Source organism: Eucyclogobius newberryi, unplaced genomic scaffold, assembly GCF_026437365.1.
Source record: "Eucyclogobius newberryi isolate DKJ021-1_F unplaced genomic scaffold, fEucNew1.0.hap1 SCAF_21, whole genome shotgun sequence".
NCBI lineage: Eukaryota > Metazoa > Chordata > Actinopteri > Gobiiformes > Gobiidae > Eucyclogobius > Eucyclogobius newberryi.
The window spans coordinates 16,786,733-16,808,892 of record NW_027315846.1 but is presented as its reverse complement, the minus strand read 5'-3'; the positions used below and the strand labels follow the sequence as shown (position 1 = coordinate 16,808,892).

Below are 22,160 nucleotides of genomic sequence, written 5' to 3'. Positions count from 1 at the left end.
TCCAGGACTTGGAATGTTATATTGTAGTGAGTCTTTCCACGATCAACAGCACAGGGCATTCTTTGAGGGACCTTCTTCTACTCTCATGACTTTTAGAGTCAGTCTTAGAGTCTGGACTTAACTCCACATTCCACTGGATGGAGTTCAACTAAAAGGATGTCTGAAGACAAGAACCACAACACTGGTTCTGGTGGCACCTTTTTAATGACTACAGGTAAAACACTTGAAGATGAGCACTGTTGACATTGAACAAACAGGTGCCGTGTTGAGACCACTAACATACAGTGACATAAGGAGGCTCTGTGTATCAGCTCTGGTCCCTGGGGTCACCAGTCCCCACTGCCTGTCCCGTAGCACACAGATCTGTGGAGCTGTGGAGAGCTCCGGTCGGACCTATAGTGTGTCTGATCCAGTAGCACATCCCTGCACTGAGCTGGAGGAGAGAGAACACATGCCTTATCACAACAAGTTGAAGTCTGAAGTCTGTGGCAGTCACACCTCGATGATGTTGACAGATGGCATCCTGTTGTTTTTGGCAAACTGTTGGGGGAAACAGAAGAGGGATATGAGAGGACAGGCAGGCTCAGAGGGAGCTACTACAATCATGCAATGAGCAAAAGGGATGCTACAGCGTCTGGATGTTGAAGTAACAGAGATCAAAAGTTGTTTGGGGCTGATTGAAGATAGATAGTATGAAAAAGAAACTGTGACTTGATCCTGAGGGCAGTTTTAAACAATATTGTTCTGCAGAAGAGGCTCAGATGACTATGGCTGTGCATGGAGTGGAAGTATTCTGAGTATAGAAGTGGCCAGGACGATTCACCTGCCCAGCGCCGTGGAGGGAGCACCCGGGGAAAGGGGGGTGGGTTATACCTTACTGCGCAGCAGCCCCCCTGTTGGATGTTCAGGAGTACTGCACTCGGAGGAGTTTTTGGCTTTGTCCTTGTTGTTGTTGGGCTCATTGTCTTTTATGATATCATATTGGCGGCAGAACAGAGCAATCACACCTGAAGCAGAGACAGTGTTGAGCACCTTCAGATTACACCACTTGACCACAGTATTCTATTATTATCCAGCTCAGCAGGGGGTGGATCCTCACCTGCCCACATGATCAGGACCACCACAATGATGATGAGCTCTCCCGCTCGGAGCTGTGTGGCCTGACCCACCTCTTCCATGGTCACTTCGTCTGAAACAACAAAATGTGGTATGAAAAGAGTAAAGACAAAGAACATGGACTTCTTTATTACTACATATGCACAATGATTAAAAAAAATAAACTGTAAACATCCGCTGTACACAAGTTAGTTCAACAAAACAAAACGGTGCATTGTTCTTTTTTCTGCTCTTTGGGACACTACAGGAAGCTGAACATAACTACTGTGCATTATACTTTTTACTGCAACGAAAGGTTGTATGGATTGTGTGTTTGGCCTCAAGGGGTCCATACATACTTATATTTATATATACTAGTCCGCCTGACATGTAGTAAATAAATGAAAACTAGAGTTTACGTTTTCGTCTCTTTCAGCCACATACCGGTACATTTGTTGCTTGAGCATTTACTGCAAAATAGTGGCTCACACTTGAACGGTTAAGTACAATTTCTCATTAGCGTCCCTGTCTGTGCACAGTGCACTGTGGCTCTACACTGCCTCGGTTGTAGTTGAGGTAATAGCGTGGATAAAAGATTAGTGTGAATGAGAACAGAAATAGATGCAGGAAGACTTGGGCCAGAATCTATTGATCGTTTGTCCCCTACAGCTCGGACCAGCTCCTGTCTGATGAATGCTTTCCTCATTCTGCTTCACTGTGGACGGGCTGCATGCAGGTGAAGCCTACAGAGACACATCAATATAGTCAAGTATACACCCACCTCAGCTCTTTTATTCTTGAGTTGTGGTCAGCAAGGGTGAGCTTTAGGAGTGCTCCAGTGCAAGAATTCATTTCACGCTTACTGCCGCTATTGATTTTTATTGGTCTTTGGCAGGAAACAGTTAAGATTGTCAAAAAGCCCAAACCCCCTATTGAACTCGGTAATAAAAGTGTGCTATTTTAACTCAGTAGTTGACATTTGTAGGGTATGTTTTCAGCATGTTACCTTTGTTCTTAGAGACCTGAGTGTCCGTGTCTTTGGGCGTCCTGAAGCGCAAGGGTTCGCTGTGCGGGCTCATACCAGACATGCTGATGGACTGAACATGCACAATGTAGTCGGTCTCCTCCTCCAAGTCCCATAATGCACAGGAGCGAGTGGTTGTGTTGACTTCCTGAATGAACCGGAGCATGCGCACGTCCTTCTTCTGTAGGGACAACAAACTAAGTTAGCATAAGTTATTGGTGCCATCCATACCTTTTTAATGTAATAATTGTATATACTTGAAGAACATAAATGACGGCTGTTGAGGACAATACTCTGTCGTGAGTGTCGTCTGCATAATTGTGATAGGACACATTTTTGCTGCATATCAACTGACTTAACGGCAGCATGTAGAGGTTGAACAGAAGGGGACCCAGAAATGACCCCTGGGGCACCCCACAGGGCAGGGTCATGTGGTCTGAGACACAGTTACCAATTTCAACAAAGTACTTCCTGTTTTTCAGATAGGACTTCAACCAGTGACGCCCACTCAGTCCTCTAGTCTCTGTAAGAGGATCCCATGATCGACAGTGTTAAGACAGCGCTCAGATCTAACAGAATTAAGACTGAGGCTTTGCCCGCATCAGTGTTTAGGTGGATGTTGTTTGTAACCTTGACAAGCGCAGTCTCAGTGCTGTGATGTCTAAAATAGACTGGAAAAACATTGAATGAGTTGTTTATTAAGAGGAAGTCTGAAAGCTGTTGGTAAACCAAAATGGCAGTAATGGGCCGGTAATTACTCATCAAGACTGCTCTTCTTTAGGAGAGGCTTTATGACCGCAGTTTTCAAAGCCCTTGGGAATGTTCCAGATTGAAGCGACATGTTAACTATGTGAGTTAGTGGTGCTAACAAACTGTTCAGCACAAACTTTAGAAATCTGGTGGGTAACGCATGGAGGCAGCATGTAGATGAACGAATGATGATCTCCTGGACAGTTTTGTCAGTTACAGGTGCAAAGTGAGTTAGCTTTAAAGGTGGTTTTAGGGTTATCATTTGTGGGTTTTTTATTTGTGGAATTTATAGAACGTTTAATGCCCTGAACTTTGTCATCAAAGTATAATGCAAAGTCATTACAATTAGATGTGGAATTTAGTTCAAACGGCAGCTGAGCTGGAGGGTTTATTGATCTGTTACTGTGGCAAACTGGAGACGTGCTTCCAAATTCTTCTAACAGATATCCTTCCCTAGTTCTACATAAAATGAGGTTGTACATTTAAAATGGTTCTTTGTAAATCTCTTTTTGAACCTGGAGTTTTGACTTGCGCCATTTTCACTCAGCCCGGTGCCACACTGTGCTCTGACCGATTTATTTCTCCATGGTGTCGAGAATATTCAAAACACTAGATGTAACAGAGTTCAAATAGGAAGGGATTACAGCCGGATTTTGGCTCCCATTCACTTTATACTGAAACATCTGCTCCACATCTGCTTCCACATTTGACATAACTCTCCTCTCAGGTGTTTTAGTTAACATAGGGCCACCAACCTCGGGAGAAAATAAGTTCTACACAAACTAAAAAGTCGTTTTCAGGCCGCCCAGGGAATCGATGCATTGTTGACTTGTTGGTCTCATGAACATTGGACATTTTACACAAATCTATCTACCTATCTACATATTTTAGCGGCGAGACTTTTACCTAGTTTTACATTTAGGTGAACGGAGTTCCTGCTCGACCTTTGCCGATCCGTGGCAAGAATAGGCAAAAGTGGGCGGGGTGGAATAAGTTAAATAACTGCTATCTACGATTGGCTTCAATTGGCTGGAGTTAGGGTTAAGGTTAAGGTTAGGGTTAGGGTCAGGGTTAGGGTTAGGGTTAGCCATGAGGCTATATGGCCGTGCCACGGCTCCTGAAACTGCTGGGTTATTTGACCGCGCCGCGGCTCTGCAGCCACAGCCTTTTATAAAAGCGAACTCTCAAGCTGCTTAATATGTTGTACATAAAAATAAAGCTGTAATCCTGTTATTTCCAGGGTTTAGGGAAATAACAGGCGAAGCATCAGGGTCAGTTTGTACTCCAAACCCATAAGTAAAAAAACACCCTAAAATAAAATTATAAATTAAAAGGACTTTTATATGTATGTCCCTAAAACTAAATTTAAATGAATTTTTAATTTTTTAATATTAACTTTTTAAAAGAGAATTTTATCAAGCTGAATTATTTACATTTTGATAGCTTCTGTTTTATAGACTTCCTCCTTAGTTTTATATCTATAATTCTGTTTTTCTATAATAGTTTTTCTTTGTTGGGATATTGCGTATCTGTTAAGTTAAAAAAAAAAAAAAAAACACTGTACATTTAACATGGCACTACATATAATCATTAAGATGAAAATGCAGCGTTGTGAGCTCAAATCCCGGCTCCGACAATTTACTGCATGTCCTCCCTTCTCTCTCATCCTAATTTTACGCTAAAGTTGTCCTGTCTAATAAAGCGCAAGGGCCAAAAAATATTACAAAAATTTAAAAAGCTAAAAAAAAAAAAGCAAAATTAACTCTGTGGTATGATAATTTTATCTAATGCCACAATTGTTACACCTTCACACTTTTGGCTGTCAATTACTTACAATTACACAGCCGACACAGCAGCTGCCGTTAAAGGTCTGTAAACTACAGACCTATTTCAAATCTTCCCTTCGTCTCTAAAATCCTTGAAAAAGTTGTAGTAAAACAGCTTTGTCGCCACCTGCAGGACAATGACTTATTTGAAGTTTTCCAGTCAGGGTTCAGAGCCCACCACAGCACTGAAACTGCACTAGTTAAAGTCACAAATGATTTGTTATTAGCCGCTGACGATGGACTGGTCTCAATCCTGGTTCTGTTGGACCTCAGCGCAGCGTTTGACACCATCGACCACAACATTCTACTGCAGAGGTTAGAATGTGATGTAGGTGTTGGAGGAACAGCCCTCAGCTGGTTTGAATCCTATCTATCTGATAGGTTCCAATTTGTTAATGTAAACCAGAGCTCCTCACCTTGCTCTAAAGTAATTTACGGTGTGCCACAGGGTTCGGTACTCGGTCCAATTCTGTTTACTCTTTATATGCTGCCATTAGGCAACATTATCAGAAAGCATGACATTAACTTCCACTGCTATGCAGACGACACTCAGCTGTATTTATCAATGAAACCTGATCAGAGCGATCAAGTATACAGATTTAGTACTTGTGTGAAGGAGATAAAAACCTGGATGACACTAAACTACCTGCTTCTTAACCCTGAAAAAACCGAGGTCATTGTGCTTGGCCCTAAGCATCTACGAGACGCTCTATCTGAGCAGATAGTCACACTGGACAATGTCAGTGTAGCCTCCAGTTCTACTGTAAGAAACCTTGGAGTCTTATTTGACCAGGAGCTCTCATTTAAAGCTCATATAAATCAAGCTTGTAAAACAGCCTATTTCCATTTGCGCAACATAGCCAAAATCAGAAGAATCCTGCCTAAAAGTGATGCCGAAAAACTTATCCATGCATTTGTAACGACTAGATTAGACTACTGTAACTCCCTGCTTGCAGCGTGTCCTAAAAGCTCCATAAAAAGCTTTCAACTGGTTCAAAATGCAGCAGCAAGATTACTAACAGGAACAAAAAGAAGAGAGCACATTACGCCAGTGCTGAAGTCTCTTCACTGGCTCCCCGTCGAGTCTAGAATCAAATTCAAAATTCTACTCTTGACCTACAAAGCCATAAATGACATGGCCCCATCCTACCTCAAAGATGCTATAGAACCATATCATCCAAACAGAGCTCTTCGCTCTCAGAATGCCGGCCTTCTGGTGGTCCCAAGAGTCTCTAAAAGTACAGTAGAAGGTAGAGCGTTTAACTACCAAGCTCCTGTGTTATGGAATCAGCTCCCGACCCATGTTAAATATGCTGACACAGTCTCTTCATTTAAGTCCAGGCTTAAAACGTTCCTCTTCGAAATCGCTTATGGTCAGACTAGTTAGGAACAGAAACATAAACCCACAGCTTTAGCTACGCTGCCCTAGGAGTAACTATGCTGGGGGAAGTATGACAGCTTGAGCACTATCCTCTTCTTCTTCTGACTACTTATGCTATCAAACAATATTTATTTTTTGATTCCACTTGCAAATTGTTCACCGCCTTCTTTTCTTTCTCTCACTCCTGAGGACCTGTGGACCCAGATGCCCCTCCCCTGGTGAAGTGGTCCCTGCCCTGTGTGGACGGTCCCTCATCTGCCTGAGGAGTGGGTCCAGCTCGACTCAGACGGTCCCTCATCTGCCTGAAGAGTGGGTCCAGCTCGACTCAGTCGGTCCCTCATCTGCCTGAAGAGTGGGTCCAGCTCGCCTCCGACGGTCCCTCATCTGCCTGAAGAGTGGGTCCAGCTCGACTCAGACGGTCCCTCATCTGCCTGAAGAGTGGGTCCAGCTCGCCTCAGACGGTCCCTCATCTGCCTGAAGAGTGGGTCCAGCTCGCCTCAGACGGTCCCTCTTCTGCCTGAAGAGTGGGTCCAGCTCGACTCAGACGGTCCCTCTTTTGCCTGAAGAGTGGGTCCAGCTCGCCTCAGTCGGTCCCTCATCTGCCTGAAGAGTGGGTCCAGCTCGCCTCAGACGGTCCCTCTTCTGCCTGAAGAGTGGGTCCAGCTCGCCTCAGACGGTCCCTCTTCTGCCTGAAGAGTGGGTCCAGCTCGCCTCAGTCGGTCCCTCATCTGCCTGAAGAGTGGTTCCAGCTCGACTCCGACGGTCCCTCATCTGCCTGAAGAGTGGGTCCAGTTCGCCTCAGTCGGTCCCTCATCTGCCTGAAGAGTGGGTCCAGCTCGACTCAGACGGTCCCTCATCTGCCTGAAGAGTGGGTCCAGTTCGCCTCAGTCGGTCCCTCATCTGCCTGAAGAGTGGGTCCAGCTCCAGTCTCCTCGTGTCCGTCTGTCCGTCTGTGAGAGTCGGATCTCTCCTTCACTGGAACTCCTCCAGGTTTCTACGCTTTTTTCCCAAAGAGGTTTTTTTTGTAGTTTTTCCTGGCCGAGAAGGAGAGTCTAAGGACAGAGGACCCTGGGACATCGTCCCTCGCCACCACAGACATTGTCTGACTCCATCGCCACCACAGACATTGTTGATTCATTTCTCCCTGTGGCCCTCAGAGGCAACTGTTGTTGTGATTTTGGGCCTTACAAAAATAATTTGATTTGATTTGATTTGATGTTTCAAAACAGCCTTCAAAAGAGGAAAAGCTCTGTGATAATTTCCTTAATACTGTTTAACTGTCCTGATTATGAGACACAGTACGGAAAACCCGACATGACAGCCAACAGCCAGCTCTGATTGGCAACCTGATTCAATTTGTTTTGTTTTAACGAGGCCTTGGGTTTGTTTACCTGCTGTGTGATGGCAAACCCGATCACATTGTCTCCTTCGGGGATGTCCCATGTCACCACAGCAAACCGGGCTCGCACCTCTCTGATGGTCACATTGACAGGAGGAGACAGGCTATCTGCAAACAGGACAAGAACAAAAAAGTGTTATATATTAGTCATTTCACCAAAACAAGCAGCAGATTTGTTTTAATGGCTGTCGAGGAATGTAAAAACCCTACATCTAATTCAAATGTTTTGAATATTCCGTGAAAAGTACAGAAAAGTGGGCGGGATGGAGGGAAAACATATTTTCTGTGCACTCAAGCCCTGAATGCAGGACAATGCAGGATTACTTAAACATGGTTGAATCAATCAAAGCTGGTTAGAAGCTAAAAAACATTTTCCACACAGACACACAGCTACTCTGCACAGGCGCCGCCCTTTGCCCTTTAATTGAAAGCACTGTTACTAGCGCCCTCATTAAGTGTAATTATTATTTTATTAATCCCCTTTGAGCTCCAATGTTGAAGAAAATTACTGATCAAATTAAATTCATGTGAGAAATAAGCCAGATTTGACCTGTGCTATAAGAAAATGCACCCCATCTTCATACCACACCTACACTAAAGGTTGTTAGATAAAGGAGAATAATGATACGTTTTCCATATAATTAGCAGTGTGACTCTGGTAGTGCGTGTCTGAGTTAAAGGCTGCAGACTTAATTACTGGCGATGTATTGTACCGGGGGAATACATAAACACAACAGCCCAGCTTTAATCTCTATATGTCGGCCTGTACATCAGATCAAAGCACCCGCTGCAGGAGCTGTGGGCAGAAAAGTGAAATTAGTTTAAACTCACTCAATATGCATGTGGTGTGGAAGGTGTTCCAACTGTGATGCGTGACTAGTAAAATATGGAACAAATTTAAGAAAAACGTATACGCGTACACGTAAAAGATAAGGTTATTTAAAGCATATTGATTCATCATTGTTGTTTTCTTTACACTGCAAACCATCATTCTCATTTTTAATGCAGGCTTGGGATTGACAAAATTAGTGGCTGGATTTATTGATTTTACTCCAGTTAATGTAGTATTTTGGAGGGTTTTCTCTAATTTCACACAGCTTTAGGTTCCCATATTTTAAGTGTTATGATTTGGAAGTAGCTATGGGGGAACATAGCACTTTGGGAACATACATTTGTATTTTGTCAGGAAAAGGCTCTCGGCAAGAAATGTTGTGATGCAATCATGTGTTAGCATCAAAATGATGTTCCGGTTCCTCTCACCGCTATGGTGCAGATATGTTAAGAAAAAGAATAAAGTATGTATATTATACAAATATATACATATATATATATATATATATTTTTTTTAAACTCTTCCTCACCCTCCGCAGGCGGTCTCTTTTTATCCCTTTTCAAGCTCGGGTCCTCCACCAGAGGCCTGGGAGCTTGAGGGTTCTGCGCAATAGCTTTGCTGTTCCTGCACTGCACTTTTCTGGACCGAGATGTCCTCGGTCCAGTGCTCCGATCACTACGGGCACCACAGATACCTTCACGCTCTAGGCCTTCTCCAGCTCCTCTCATGTTCCTTTTTCCGGATGTTACCATCCCATGGTACTGCAATGTCCACCACCACGGCTTTCCTCTGACCCTTGTCAACCACCACTATGTCCGGTTGGTTCGCCATTACTGTTCGGTCTGTTTGTATCCGGAAGTCCCAGAGGACCTTGGCTCGGTCGTTCACCAACACCTTTGGAGGTGTTTCCTACTTTGTCCTTGGGGTCTCCAGGCCATACTCTGCACAGATGTTTCTGTACACTATGCCAGCCACCTGGTTATGGTGCTCCATGTATGCTGTCCCTGCCAGCTTCTTGCACCCTACAGTTATGTGCGGGATTGTCTCAGGGCCCCCTTTGCACAGCCTACACCTTGGGTCTTGTCTGGTGTGGTAGATCTGGGCCTTAATTGATCTGGTGTTCAGGGCCTGCTCCTGTGCTGCCATGATCAGGGCCTCTGTCCTTCAGACCAGCTCTTTCTAGCCATTGGTAGGATTTTGTGATATCAGCCACTTCAGTTATGTTCCGGTGGTACATCCCATGTAGGGATTGTCCTCCCATGATGGTCCCTCCAGCACCTCATCATCCTCTGTTCCCCAGTGTCTGAGACATTCACTGAGCACGTCATCTGTAGGAGCCTTGCCCTTGGTGTACGCTTCGTCCTGGATAGTGGCTATATATATATATATATATATGTATAAAGAATATTAGATTAATAGAAGAAACTGTCTCTTGCTCCGGATGTGCAGTCGATGGGTGATTGAACAATAGTTTATCACACCAGAGACGCTCCACCGTGCCACATTAGTTTGCCAATGCCATAAAGTAATGAGTGTCCCCATGTCCCCACATCACTTTGGCTTCCTCCTGAGTGGACAGTCACAGTGACAGTGTGAGCTCTAATGAAACACCAGGCAGCTGTCGTCATAAAGCACAGCTCAGTGTGAATGAACACAGCTGCTCTGTGAGAGACGGGGGTGACTTTGAGCCATCATGAGTTATTGTAAGGTGAATGAGTTTAACAATGATCAGAATGACAGAAAATTATATTTCAGAGATACAAAACACAAGGTGTCAGGAAAGAAACATGGTCCATCCTGCATCAAACTAAATGGCATCTTACATGGGAAAGTGAGAACATTTAAAAACAATATCATAATAAGGACTCTACTAAGGCACAAGATGCAGATCAGATGTGAGAGAAGTTATGATGTTTGCTTGGGATGATACAAAAATAGAAGAGAAGAGAAGAAGAAATGTAATGTTTTCCACATTTTGGAACTAAATTGTTATCCAGACACTTGGGAGCCGAATGACACTGCGAATGCAAAGTAGAATGGGGTGATTCAATAGGCTCGAGCTAGGGCCAAACCTTTTTCATCAAGGGCTGCATATTGAAACACAGACGAACCAGAAGGCCGGTAGAGAGCCATGTGGTCAATCAAATCAAATCAAATCAAATCAATTTATTTTTGTAAGGCCCAAAATCACAACAACAGTTGCCTCTGAGGGCCACAGGGAGAAATGAATCAACAATGTCTGTGGTGGCGAGGGAGTCAGACAATGTCTGTGGTGGCGAGGGACGATGTCCCAGGGTCCTCTGTCCTTAGACTCTCCTTCTCGGCCAGGAAAAACTACAAAAAAAAACCTCTTTGGGAAAAAAGCGTAGAAACCTGGAGGAGTTCCAGTGAAGAAGAGATCCGACTCTCACAGATGGACAGACGGACACGAGGGAGACTGGAGCTGGAGCCACTCTTCAGGCAGATGAGGGACCGACTGAGGCGAACTGGACCCACTCTTCAGGCAAATGAGGGACCGTCTGAGGCGAACTGGAGCCACTCTTCAGGCAAATGAGGGACCGTCGGAGGCGAGTACAGTGAATAATTTAATACAGTGAATAATTTAAATATGTTAATTTACTGTAGCTCAGGTTAGACTGAGCCACCTATTTTCAGGCTTAAAACCTCAATGGGGCATACAAAAATGTTTAATATTAGGTTTGTGAAGGTAGATTCAATGAAATTACAGAAAACATACATTGTCTGATGATTTGGGACAATTCAGCAGGAAGCCTAAGAGCAAATAAAAACTGGTTTAAGAGATATGTCTGTGTTAGGGATAAACTGTCCTTAGTATTTAACCAGGACAGTCCCATTGAGATTTTTTTCCATGGGAGTCCTGGATTTGAACTCTTTGAATAATATTATTATTATGTACATTAAATAAAGTCCAGGAGGGTTACTACTTCCTCTTCTAATTATTCATACAATTATTTTGCCACATTTACATTGAGGACCTCCTTAGCTCATTAGAGATAACGATAAGTAAAGCGTTACTGTGAAGAAGACATTATAGCCTCAGGTGGGCATGCATCAAAATGAGTTTGACTAATCAAATTTGCCAGTGCCATTATGGTTTAAGAGTGTGAGGCCACAAAGGGAATTAGCCGCCAATAATTAGCACTTCATTATGAACATGCTGACGGCACCGCTGTGAGGATTCATTTTGGGTGTTGAAATATGCCATATTCACACGCCCCTCGGGGTTGTATCCATAGGTCCTCATTCATACCTAATTTGCTATTTGAGAGGCATCCAGAATTTGTCCTTGCATGCGTCAGAATTACACTCCGCCTTCTGTGGATGGAGCGGATACACAAAAGTAGACACACGGGGATGAGACAGTGTGACAAAGGCAGTGAAATGAACACGAGGCGCTAACGTGTCTCATTTAGGAGAGAACGCATCAGTCACAGAGTAGTGTCCAACCTTTACCCCAGCGAAGCAATTTACAGTATAGTAAAGATCTAAGGACACAGGAGTCCAGGAGGCTCAGTATTGGCTCAAAGTGAATGCAACAGGTTAAGTAGTCTGGCATTAAAGTAAACCCATCAGCTGATAGGTCAACACCAGGCCATCACCCAGTTTATAGTTAAAACCTCACTGTGTAACATTTCAGCCGATAAGATGACTAAAATAAAAGCATTTATTTCATCACCTTAAAAAACATGTATCCTATGAGCGGGTTTGCCTCTCCATGGACCTGACTCGTTACACTGTTTGGTAATAGGCACCATGGAGCTCTTGTTGCTTTGGAATATTGCATAGTAGGGCTTTAACTTAGATGGAATATAATCTAGGGATGTCAAGATTAATAGGTTAACCAATAATCGTGATCATTCAGGTCACAATATATTCGTAGAAACCAAAATTAATAATTGTGACAATTTTAGAAGCAAAATTAAGTCTTCTTTTTCAAATAAATCTCACATTTCTTCTTAAAGACAGAATCAGAATCAGAAAGAGTTTATTGCCATTGTCAATGAAGAAAAACAACAAGACAGTGGTATACAAGCGATAGCTCATTTACATGACATGTTTTGGCAGTAGGACTTCCGCCTTCGTCTGATGTTGTGACGTGTGTTTTATCAGATGTTATTGGCAGGTGTGGTCAGTCTGACAGAGCGATAAGACTGACCCCACGGTCTCTGGAGAAGTGAGTGCCATGTGTGAGCCAAACTAAACGCTCCTTTGTCTCGACTGATGGTCCTGATTTCAACAGCCTCTCAAATCCATCTGTTGTACTTTGTACAGTTCCTCTGTTCCTACTATCTTTGTGTTGTCCCAGTCCATATTGTGGTTTGCCCTTTTGCAGTGGTTAGATTTAGCAGATTTAAAATTTTCCTGTGTTGCCTTTTCTTTTTTCTGATCTTGTTAATCGTCCTTGTTTTTTCTAATAAATGGACAAGGACGTAAATAACTTTTATTTATCTGGCTGCTTGTCATATTTAACTTTATTTTGCCTTTCAGAAAGTTTGATTTCTTAAAGCTGCTCACAAACTCGAGGAATAGTAACATGTTAGACCACAGGAATGAAAGAAAATTTTATATTTTGATGTTGTTTTGTCACAGTCACAATAATAAGATAAGATAAGATAATCCTTTATTGTCCACACATGGGGAAATTTCATTGATACAAACATGAATATTTGTTTAATCGTGATGTAACAATAATCCAAACACTAAAATGTGATTTTGTGACATGCCAAATAGCATCATGGAATCACATTTCTTGTATCTGCTTGTTGATTAAATATCTGATTATACCATCATAACAAAAGTTCACATTTTCATAATTTTTTGCTCAATTCAGTGACAATAGCACTCCTTTACAGTCTCTCCATCTCAGGCACTCTTCTCCTTTTCATCTGCAGCTCATCCAGACATTTTCTGAACAGTTCCTTTTGTAGAGTTTTTTAGAGTATGGAACTATCACAGTCTAGACTCTTTGATAGAAATAAAAGAATAGACAGAGAAAAGCGGATTCTGACTCATTTCTGTTACCAATAGCTGCAAATAATGGTAATTATTTATATTACGCGATCACTATAGAGATCCACTGCGTCTAACATCATCTGCATTTTAAAGTTTTATAAAGTTAGTTTTGATATTAGGTCAGTAGATGTAAAAACTATGTTCACATAAAGTAACAGAATGGAGGATAAAAACACAAATACATATATGGAAATATACAGTTATCTCTTCAAATAAACAACCCACACCCTATGAAACGAGTATTGAATGTTCTCAGGGGCATTTATTCAATTATCCTCTTGTACCACTGGGGCAGCACGGTAAATGCAGTCTGCAATTTTAATGAGCAGTTTGATCTGAGGTGATAACAGGGTAATGGGTGATGAGATTTGGTTTAGCTGAATGTGCATGTTTTAAATGATGAGCGGACAAGACCACATCGATGTCGGAGCGTCGCATTCTGCGCTCTCCAATTCTCACAGTTGTATTTGTGCATGAGTGTGTTTGGTGAGGCTCCAAGAGGCTGTAACATGGGATTGCCAGTTTGCATGCCTCGTCAGCCGAGACCACGTGCTTTTACAATACTTCTACAAAGACATATGTTGTGGAAGCGTATCCTGTCTCCCTGATTCCGCCAATCAACAGGTGGAACAATAACATAACCCAACATGAAGAGAGGACTGACAAACAAAGAGCAAAGCACTAAATCTGAGGTAAAATAAGTTATATATTTACAAAACATGGAGTTATATTTGTAAGTGTGCTCTATGGACTGGTTCCAGACCCTCCTGTATAAGAACAATAAGTAGGACTGTTTGCTACAACCATTACTGTTACGTTGATTGCACATAAAATCAACAGGTCAATCAATTAGAACGTCAGAGTGCATTATTTTGGATGACTGGTTTAATCATACTATTCATGTTTTTATATTGCAATGCACACAGAAGTGAATTAATTGTTTGATCTGTTTAACAAACAAATTAAATTCTCACACAAAGGGAGGTGCAAATGTGAATGTAATCCTTTTTTGATCCGTGCTACAGCCCAGCACATCCGGCACAAACACACTAACATCTGAGAGTATTAGTGTTGCAGAAATGAGCTTTTTACTTCACGCATTAGTAAATTAATTCCACTACTGGAAAGGACAGGGGACCATAAAAAACAGCCACTTTCACCCTGGTTCAAATAAATGATGAATAAATAAATAAACGTCAAAAGGCACAGAATGAACATCAATGAGAAAGACTGGGTAGCAGCTACATCAGTCAGCCAAAAGAGCCTATGCTGGTTGATTATTTCCCAAAACTGATGTTAAAGAAATCTGGTTTGAAATCAGGAGCAGGCTTTCTCCAGCAGCAGAGCGAAGAGAGAGCAGGGAGTGGCTGATTATGAAAGGAACTCACAGCTGGAGCTGCAAATACTGAGATTAAAGATGAACAGTTCTCCCATCCATCTCTTTCACTCTATCTCTTTCTCTCACTCTGTCTCTCGCACTCTCTTCACAAAGAGAGAGCTGCTGCTGGAGTAACATCTCCAGAGCTGACACTGAGGAAAGTCACACATCCACAGAGGAAAGGAGACGCCAGTAGTAAGTGGTGTCTTCGCAAATGACACAGACAAAAAGTTCATTATAATGTCTACAAACGGCATTATCGAAATGTAACATAGCATTGCACAACAACACGCATGTTAATGGCACTGTTATCAGGAATTGCATTGCACTGAACAAGTGGCACTGCTTCAATGTCATTAATGGAACATGCTAACGTGAGGCAATGGTGCATGGGCTCCAGTTTACACAAGAAAGGGGATACAGAATGAGAAGAGGCAGTAATGACCATATCTTTTACAGTACATACTTACAATCAGACTTCCAGCCTTTAGCAGTTATACACCAGATGTATAACAAAAGGTTTTAATACTCATTCAGAGCGAAAGACAGGGGAGAATCCACTGTCCCTGTAATGTTGATTCTTGAGCAGACCAAGCACAGACACACATGAGGCACCGAAAAGGTAAGTGCTTTCATGATAAAACACTTGTTTGTATTGCTACAGTAGTGAAACCTCGTCATCTGAACTGTTTCCACTTGATTTGGTCTGAGCTTGTCCCTGTCAAGCTACCATAGGCGAGATAAGTGACGTCAGATGCAATTTCACCTACCACTACCCCACAACTGTATTCTGCATGAATGATGTAGCCAGTATACAGTTTATAAAGTATAACCTGGGCTTCATGATATTTCTTGGACACTTCTTTTATCTCCCAGTAAAGCTGAAACTGAGCTTAGAGGATTACTTCCACCAGGAGGGGGACAGAGGCGCAGGTCCTCTCCCGGGGGCTTTCGACTGCCAACTGTTCAGATGTAAAAGCGCACCATCTGGGACCTGCATCCCTCACAGCGCAAAATAAAAATAGAAGGTGCACTGCTGTTGGAGAAGAGAGGAAAGGTGAGGGCTTGTTGAAAATACATCAAGGTTCTTCAGTAAATGTCCATAACGCAATTGATAGAGTTGTGAGAAATGTATTTATATATATAACATCAACCAATCAGTGCATAAATGACGGAAGAATTAATTAATGGGTTTGATATGAGAGAAACTGTATACATGCTTTTGGATTCAAGCAAAGTGACATTCTGTGCCATTTAATTCAAATCACTTTGCTAAAATTAATCTGAAAAGGAATTACTACGTTTTACATTTTTCAATATTTTTCATTTATTTTTTCTATAATAAACAAAATAAATTCTTGGTCGATTAAGAAATAACCTGTGCATCGCTTAATCGACAAAAACGGGAGCATTGCCTGACTCTGGCTCTCAAAACTATGTACACAGAGAAGTAGTAAACAGTATCTTCAGAAGTGAAAAGGCAGATTAAACTCCATCTTTTTTGCTATTCCCAATAAAATAAAATCCCAATAAAATCATTAGTTGACTTAGACTTCTACAAGAATTTGCTCAACTAAGACACCATCGACTGATTAATCAACTGAAGGATTACATTCCTACATTAAATACAAGTACAGAAGACGTGGAGGCAATTCATTCCACAAATGGCTCCATCTAGTATTCATGAGTTTCAGCTTCCTGTTATAAGCAACATTTTGAGGATCAGAATTTTTTGTTTTAAATTATGAATCATTACGTCACTTGTCCTGTCATCATTCGGCAAACCCATGCGTCCAAGGCAACTGGTAACTTAAAAGAAAAGAGCGCATTACGCCGTTGCTCGAGTCTCTTCACTGGCTCCCTGTTGAGTTTAGAATTGAATTAAAAATCCTTCTTCTGACATATAAAGGCATAAATGACTTCTGGTGGTCCAAAGAGTCACTACAGGCACAGTAGGAGGTGTTTAGCTGCCGAGCTCCTGAGTTATGGAATCAGCTCCTGTATATGCTAAAGAGTCTAAACTACAATAAAATTCACTTGTGTTGTGAGCGACCCTCCTCGACCTGTATCTTTGGACACTTTGTATGCGCTCACAGAACTCTGAGAGACGTTTGAAGGAGCCAGGAAGGAGAGGAGTGGAGGAAAGAGCTGTGAATCCACACTGACACTGAGAGGGTTCAGGTCCACACCACCAAACAGACCAGCAGTGACCAGAACAATATCACTGTAGGTAATCTGCATCCTAAACGTACAAAATAAAAATGTCCAAAGTCTAATTGATGGAATATATGTAAATAAAGCATAGGTCTTTTTTGTATCGATATATAATGAAAGTATAACCTCATATAAGTGTTTTTGTATTAATCATTTCAGTAAAAGATTGTCAGAGCGGATTCATCTTTTTAGACATTAAATCATGTCTGGGCAGAAGATATTAAACCTTGCCAAGACAAGAAGCTGATGTTAATGTCTAAACATGGATTTGTGGAAACTAACATCGTGTGTGTGTTTATCTTGGGACCATTAACCACATGTGGACGGTTTTGTCAACTTTTGAACCTGGACCGCTAAACTCTGAACCAATAAAACTGAGGAGAAAATGCAGAGAGAGCTCAGAGATGTTAGCGACGTCCTGTGACTGAGACCTCCAGCATTCTCTCCTTGCGCGAGTAAAATAATTGCCTCCTGTGTCGTTCTTATTTTTATGGAATGTTACTCTGACACCAATACAGCTTTAGGCAGGTATGATTTTAACAGCAATTCCATCTTTATGTGGTTTCTATAATTGGTACAAATTATCTTCATCCAACCTCAAATTGAACAAGGATTTACCCCGGATGTGAGAGTACATAGTGGAACGTCTGAAGACATTCAAAGCCTTGGTATTATTTTAGCCTAACTTGCCTTTTTAATGAGTTTCTCAGGGTTCCAACATTCAAATATTCAATATGTTTTAGAGTTTTTGTTTTTTGTTGTGAATAATGACAAAGATAATCACTATCAAAGGGTTTAATTTACCCTTTTATGAAATACTTTATGGCTATCACCTTTTTTGAATTGAAGTGTTCATTAGTGATCAATGACTAACCTGCCACAGGGGCCCACTGCATTTATTTAGGAGCCAAATTGAGAGGTTGAGAGGCTTAACATGCAACGACCTTTTCTTCTAAAAGGCATCGTCTTGTCACTCAAATTACATAGCATGCTTATTGAAATGTGGCCAGTCATAGTATTTTAGGTTTAACTCAGATACATAAAAAAATACTGTAAAATGACCCACAAAACTGCAAAAATATCACATTATACAAGGTTTGCTGCATTTTTTCTTTATATGCTCAATATTCAAAAGCTTCTTCAAAACAACATCCGCACTATTATTGATATTTCAATCATCTGCCCACCTCTACTACATACTGCTGCAGCTTTAAGAAAAATGCACTTATTGATTCTAGCTTTGTGTGAATAATTATAACCCGCTAATTGTGTCTGAATGATTAACCAGAACTAATGAACAGATGATAACAGGAACGCAGTGTTCACTGAAACTAGATGATTCAGCTTTCAATACAAAAGCTGCTTCAGATCCACAGCAGCAGCAACAGCAGCAGCAGCAGCTGTTGCTGTTACTTAAATAAAAATGAACACAAATGACGCTAGCGTAAATTCAGCCAGGAAAACCTAACTCGCTACACCAGGGCTAACCTGCTCTCCAGCCTCAATCGACTCACCCGAGTTACTCCTCCCTGTGGCACGGTGCACCTCCTCTGCTCCCAATCAGCACATTCTGCCCCATTTTAACCCTCATGCAGCTGGCTCGGCCACTTTCAGTCTGTGCTATGACCCACCACCTCCCCAGCCCCTCCTCTGCATCCCTCACATCGTCCTAATCACCCTCTCTACCCTCGTCCTCATATCTACCACCACTAGTCTCCAGACCCTGGGGGGAGAATTCGAATATAATTCTACCATGACACGCCCATAATTGCAATGTCTTCTGCTGGGGTCTGAGCGCCAAATAACTCATGAAATAAAGCTTGCTAAATGCTTCTTTCTGTTCTCCAGGGTGAATTACTGTGAGTAAAATAAACCTGTTTCATGTTATATCTTTGTACTCTTTAGATATTTTCAAGTTGGCTGATACCATGTGTCAAGATTAAGAAGAACAATGTCAGATTAAAATCATTTTCATTATATCAAATCATTATTACGAGCTAAAGGTTTTTTAGCAATGTTTGATTTGATAGCAGCAGCAACCACTGTATCACTTAAGAACATCCATCTCGTCTTCTTTAGTAGTATAGTTTTGTCTTTTATAGAAGAACACACAACTAAACTACTGTATCACAATGGGACACATCAGTCAACAAAAGGAAATGTAAGGTCAGTGATTTTTACAGCGAAACTACAAATAATAAGGGAAGCTGGCTTTAAACATCAATATATCCCTTCTCACAGACAGCATTTAATTGCTATGGTAACCCCAGAGGACAAACGGCCACAGGAATGAAAGAAATGATTGTGACCATAAAAACTCCTGAGTCTGTTTTAAAATAAAAGTAGCTATACTGTATATACTGATAGATATACAGATACAAATGTCCCAATTTAAGCCCAATTTGCAAATGTAAATTGCTTTTGTTTATTGGTAATTGTACACAAATATCATACTGTTTTCACTCAAGTTTGATGTGCCTCAGGTTTATACTGATGGTATTTTTTAAGGCAATTTTTCTAAGAGGCGATGGCTACAGTCTGAACCTATAACTCAATGGTTTGGCACTCCACCCATTTACTCAGGCAATTTCTAACTGGACGGAGACTGCCAACATCCGATATTTTAGGTTCATTTGATAAAAATAACTTCCTGCATTCATTAAAGTGAGTCGTTTTTCAAACAAAGCACAACGCCCGGGGCCTGCATCAATGCACTATTTGTTGATTGATTCATTGATTTTCTGTTCGATTAAACTCGGGGCAGCAGCTAGCGGACTAAGCCCTGCAGGATTTATGGCCTCATTTAGATAAACGTGTGACCAAATCGTTTTACATTACAATTTACTTTGCTCATTTAGCTGTTTATGAGTGGCTATGAGGACAGCCACAGTAAAGATGTCAGCAGAGTGCTTCACTAATGGTGAAGCACTAATTCGTGGTTCACTTCTCCTCCATCCAGTTGGAATTGACTTGTTTTGTTTTTCTGGTGAAGGTGACTGGAAGAATCTTTAAATAAACACAGGCAAATCTAAATCTACAAGTAGCACCCACACATAAAGCAATCAAAAGAAAGTATACATTGTTTTAAATACACCTAGGCTTTAATGCATTTATTTAGTTTGCATTTTTTATTGTATACAGTAAAATGGAGGAGAGAGAGAGAAGAAACATTCTGCCAACTATCAGAAACTGGACTTGAAACGATGATGCAAAACCAAGCAGCATCTTCTCATAATGAAAGGCTAACTTGAGGAAACATGCTTATACTTGGAGTGTGTTTCAAAATGCAGGAGAAGTTACTGTTTGTTCTCTTCTTTACTGTGCAAACTACAGCTAAACCTTTTTTTTTTTGGCCCTTTGCTACAGTATCCAGATGGCTGTGATCCATTACACTGTTAGAGAGCTAAAGAACTGGACTGTCTAACACCACACTGTCTTTAATATGCTACATGTCATGCACCTTAACACTTCGGATCTCCTTTTCAAACTGAGCATCACAATCGATGGCTACAACTGCATTTTAAATCCAAATACAAGCAACAATACAGTGCCGACCCTAATGCAAGTGGAGCTTCAGGTCTTGGTGTGTGCAGTGTGCAGTGATCCATCTCCAGCAGCAAGAGCCAGAGGAGTGGGAGGATGAGAAGCAGAGATGAGTCTCCACAGAGGGAGCATGTACATGTCAGCTCCTCTGTTTATGTCCTGCACATGACATTTGGGAAGCAGTCGGGATGTTTTTATAGGTAGATAGGCTTATTATGGCCTCCACGCTCTTCATCAGCAGTGTTTCTATTGTGAAGGCCACTGTTGCCCATCGGCATCTTCAGACACAAGCTGTTGTCACATTTCAGATTCATTTTCATCCATATAAGAAAATAACCAAAAAGTGAGATCAATAACGTAGCTCAGTGTTTCCAAACCAAGCAAATGCACGTGTAATGTTTTCATATTTTAAAATGAAATGAAAAATAAAGGCATAAAAAAAGTTGCAGTGCAAACGTTTTGGAGGATTTTGGACATCCGTGTCATGAAAACAAGAAAATACCAGAAGGCTTTTGACAAAATCCTGCAAGAGTAAACATATTTATGTACTCAGAGTGTGAGACAAAGCTTAGTGGATCCTCCAGACAAAACAAAAAATGTTGAACCACTGATGTAGCCTGCCACAAAATGAAAGGAGACAATAGCCTTTTCAAATTCAGCACCACCTCTACATCCCCCAAAAGATGTCCAGCTCCACCGCCTTCCCATGACACTCTATAAAACCTTTACATATTTCACGCACTATTCTGCCCCGCGCTGCTACCGATCCACGCCAAGACGCCACCGGATCCCCGCGCAATTCCTGCCGAACATTGCGCACGGCTGTTGGGGACTCACCCGCGGAGACAGGGGGGACGCCGAGGGAGCTGAGGACGAGCAGGCGGAAAATTCTGTCCATGCTGGCGCTCCGTGCGGTCCCATCTACTCTCTCCGGGGGATGTGGGCGCTTCTCCGCCGGCGCGCAGTGGTCCAGGTGCCGCTGTGGTGACGGCGCGTCGCGGAGGCTCGGCATTCACGTCCGCGTCGTCTGCCTCTTCTCCGCCGACTGTATGTGCAGCCCGGACGTGTCTGGAGGGGGCGGTTTTCTGTCAGCACCAGCACCTACTCGTTTAAGCTGCAGCCCGGGCAGTCGTCATGTCTTTTGTTTGTGGGGATGAATGCAAACATGAGCAGCACTTTCTCGTCTTGCAGCTTGCTGTCTTGATGCTGCTGCAGACTCCAGAGTCAAGTTCGAGACTGAACCGCGATCCACAGAAATTATATAATTTAGTCCTCAATATGCATGCTCAAAGCTTATGAAAAATGAAACGCAACCATACAGCATGGGATATTGAAGGAGCGGTACTTTTAAATGACAGCAGCCTGCAGCCGGTTAAATATGCATAGCCCCCAGTTGCACACACGCTCGCCGTACCAGCCTGTGCAAAGATAAAAGCACTCTTAACTCGAGTTTTCCACTTCAGTAACCCACGTGGTGACAGTTTGACCGCAGCCGCACATTTTCTTTTAAAGTGTGCACAGTACCTTGGGAGAGGTAAAGTTGTCTCCGCGCGCTAAAACAGGCGCTGTTTCCAGAGGTCCGGAGAGCGGAGCGGAGCCCGCTGGCTGTGTCCCCAAGAAGTGTTGAAATGATTGTACAGTGCACCTCGATTCATGGCACGCTGCCTCTGACGCGCCACGAGCT

At 42.2% G+C, this 22,160-nt stretch overlaps 1 protein-coding gene across 3 annotated transcripts; it reads right to left on the bottom strand.

Annotated features, from left to right (window-relative positions):
• Positions 1-185: 185 nt before the first annotated feature.
• fndc5a (fibronectin type III domain containing 5a) lies at positions 186-21,567 on the bottom strand. Of its 3 annotated transcripts, none has more exons than XM_072457917.1 (6): positions 21,314-21,567; positions 7,468-7,583; positions 2,102-2,300; positions 1,100-1,189; positions 824-1,007; positions 186-540 (listed from the first exon to the last, which is right to left on the bottom strand). In XM_072457917.1, exons 1-5 carry the CDS (start codon positions 21,486-21,488, stop codon positions 868-870), a joined length of 720 nt encoding a protein of 239 aa, XP_072314018.1. In that variant the 5' UTR covers positions 21,489-21,567; the 3' UTR covers positions 186-540; positions 824-867. The 3 variants fall into 3 exon arrangements, with proteins under 3 accessions (XP_072314018.1, XP_072314017.1, XP_072314016.1); XM_072457916.1 differs by having other exon boundaries at positions 874-1,007; XM_072457915.1 differs by having other exon boundaries at positions 186-433; positions 874-1,007.
• Between the last annotated feature and the right edge of the window lie 593 nt (positions 21,568-22,160).

Excerpts from the sequence above, each read along its gene's own strand:
- fndc5a (XM_072457915.1), bottom strand. The coding sequence starts at position 21,488 with ATGCCGAGCCTCCGCGACGCGCCGTCACCACAGCGGCACCTGGACCAC. Across the intron at positions 7,584-21,313 it reads CGTCCCCCCTGTCTCCGCGG|ATAGCCTGTCTCCTCCTGTC; the intron begins GTGAGTCCCCAA and ends TCCTGTTTGCAG. Across the intron at positions 434-873 it reads GGGGGCTGCTGCGCAGTAAG|CTCAGTGCAGGGATGTGCTA; the intron begins GTATAACCCACC and ends TCTCTCCTCCAG.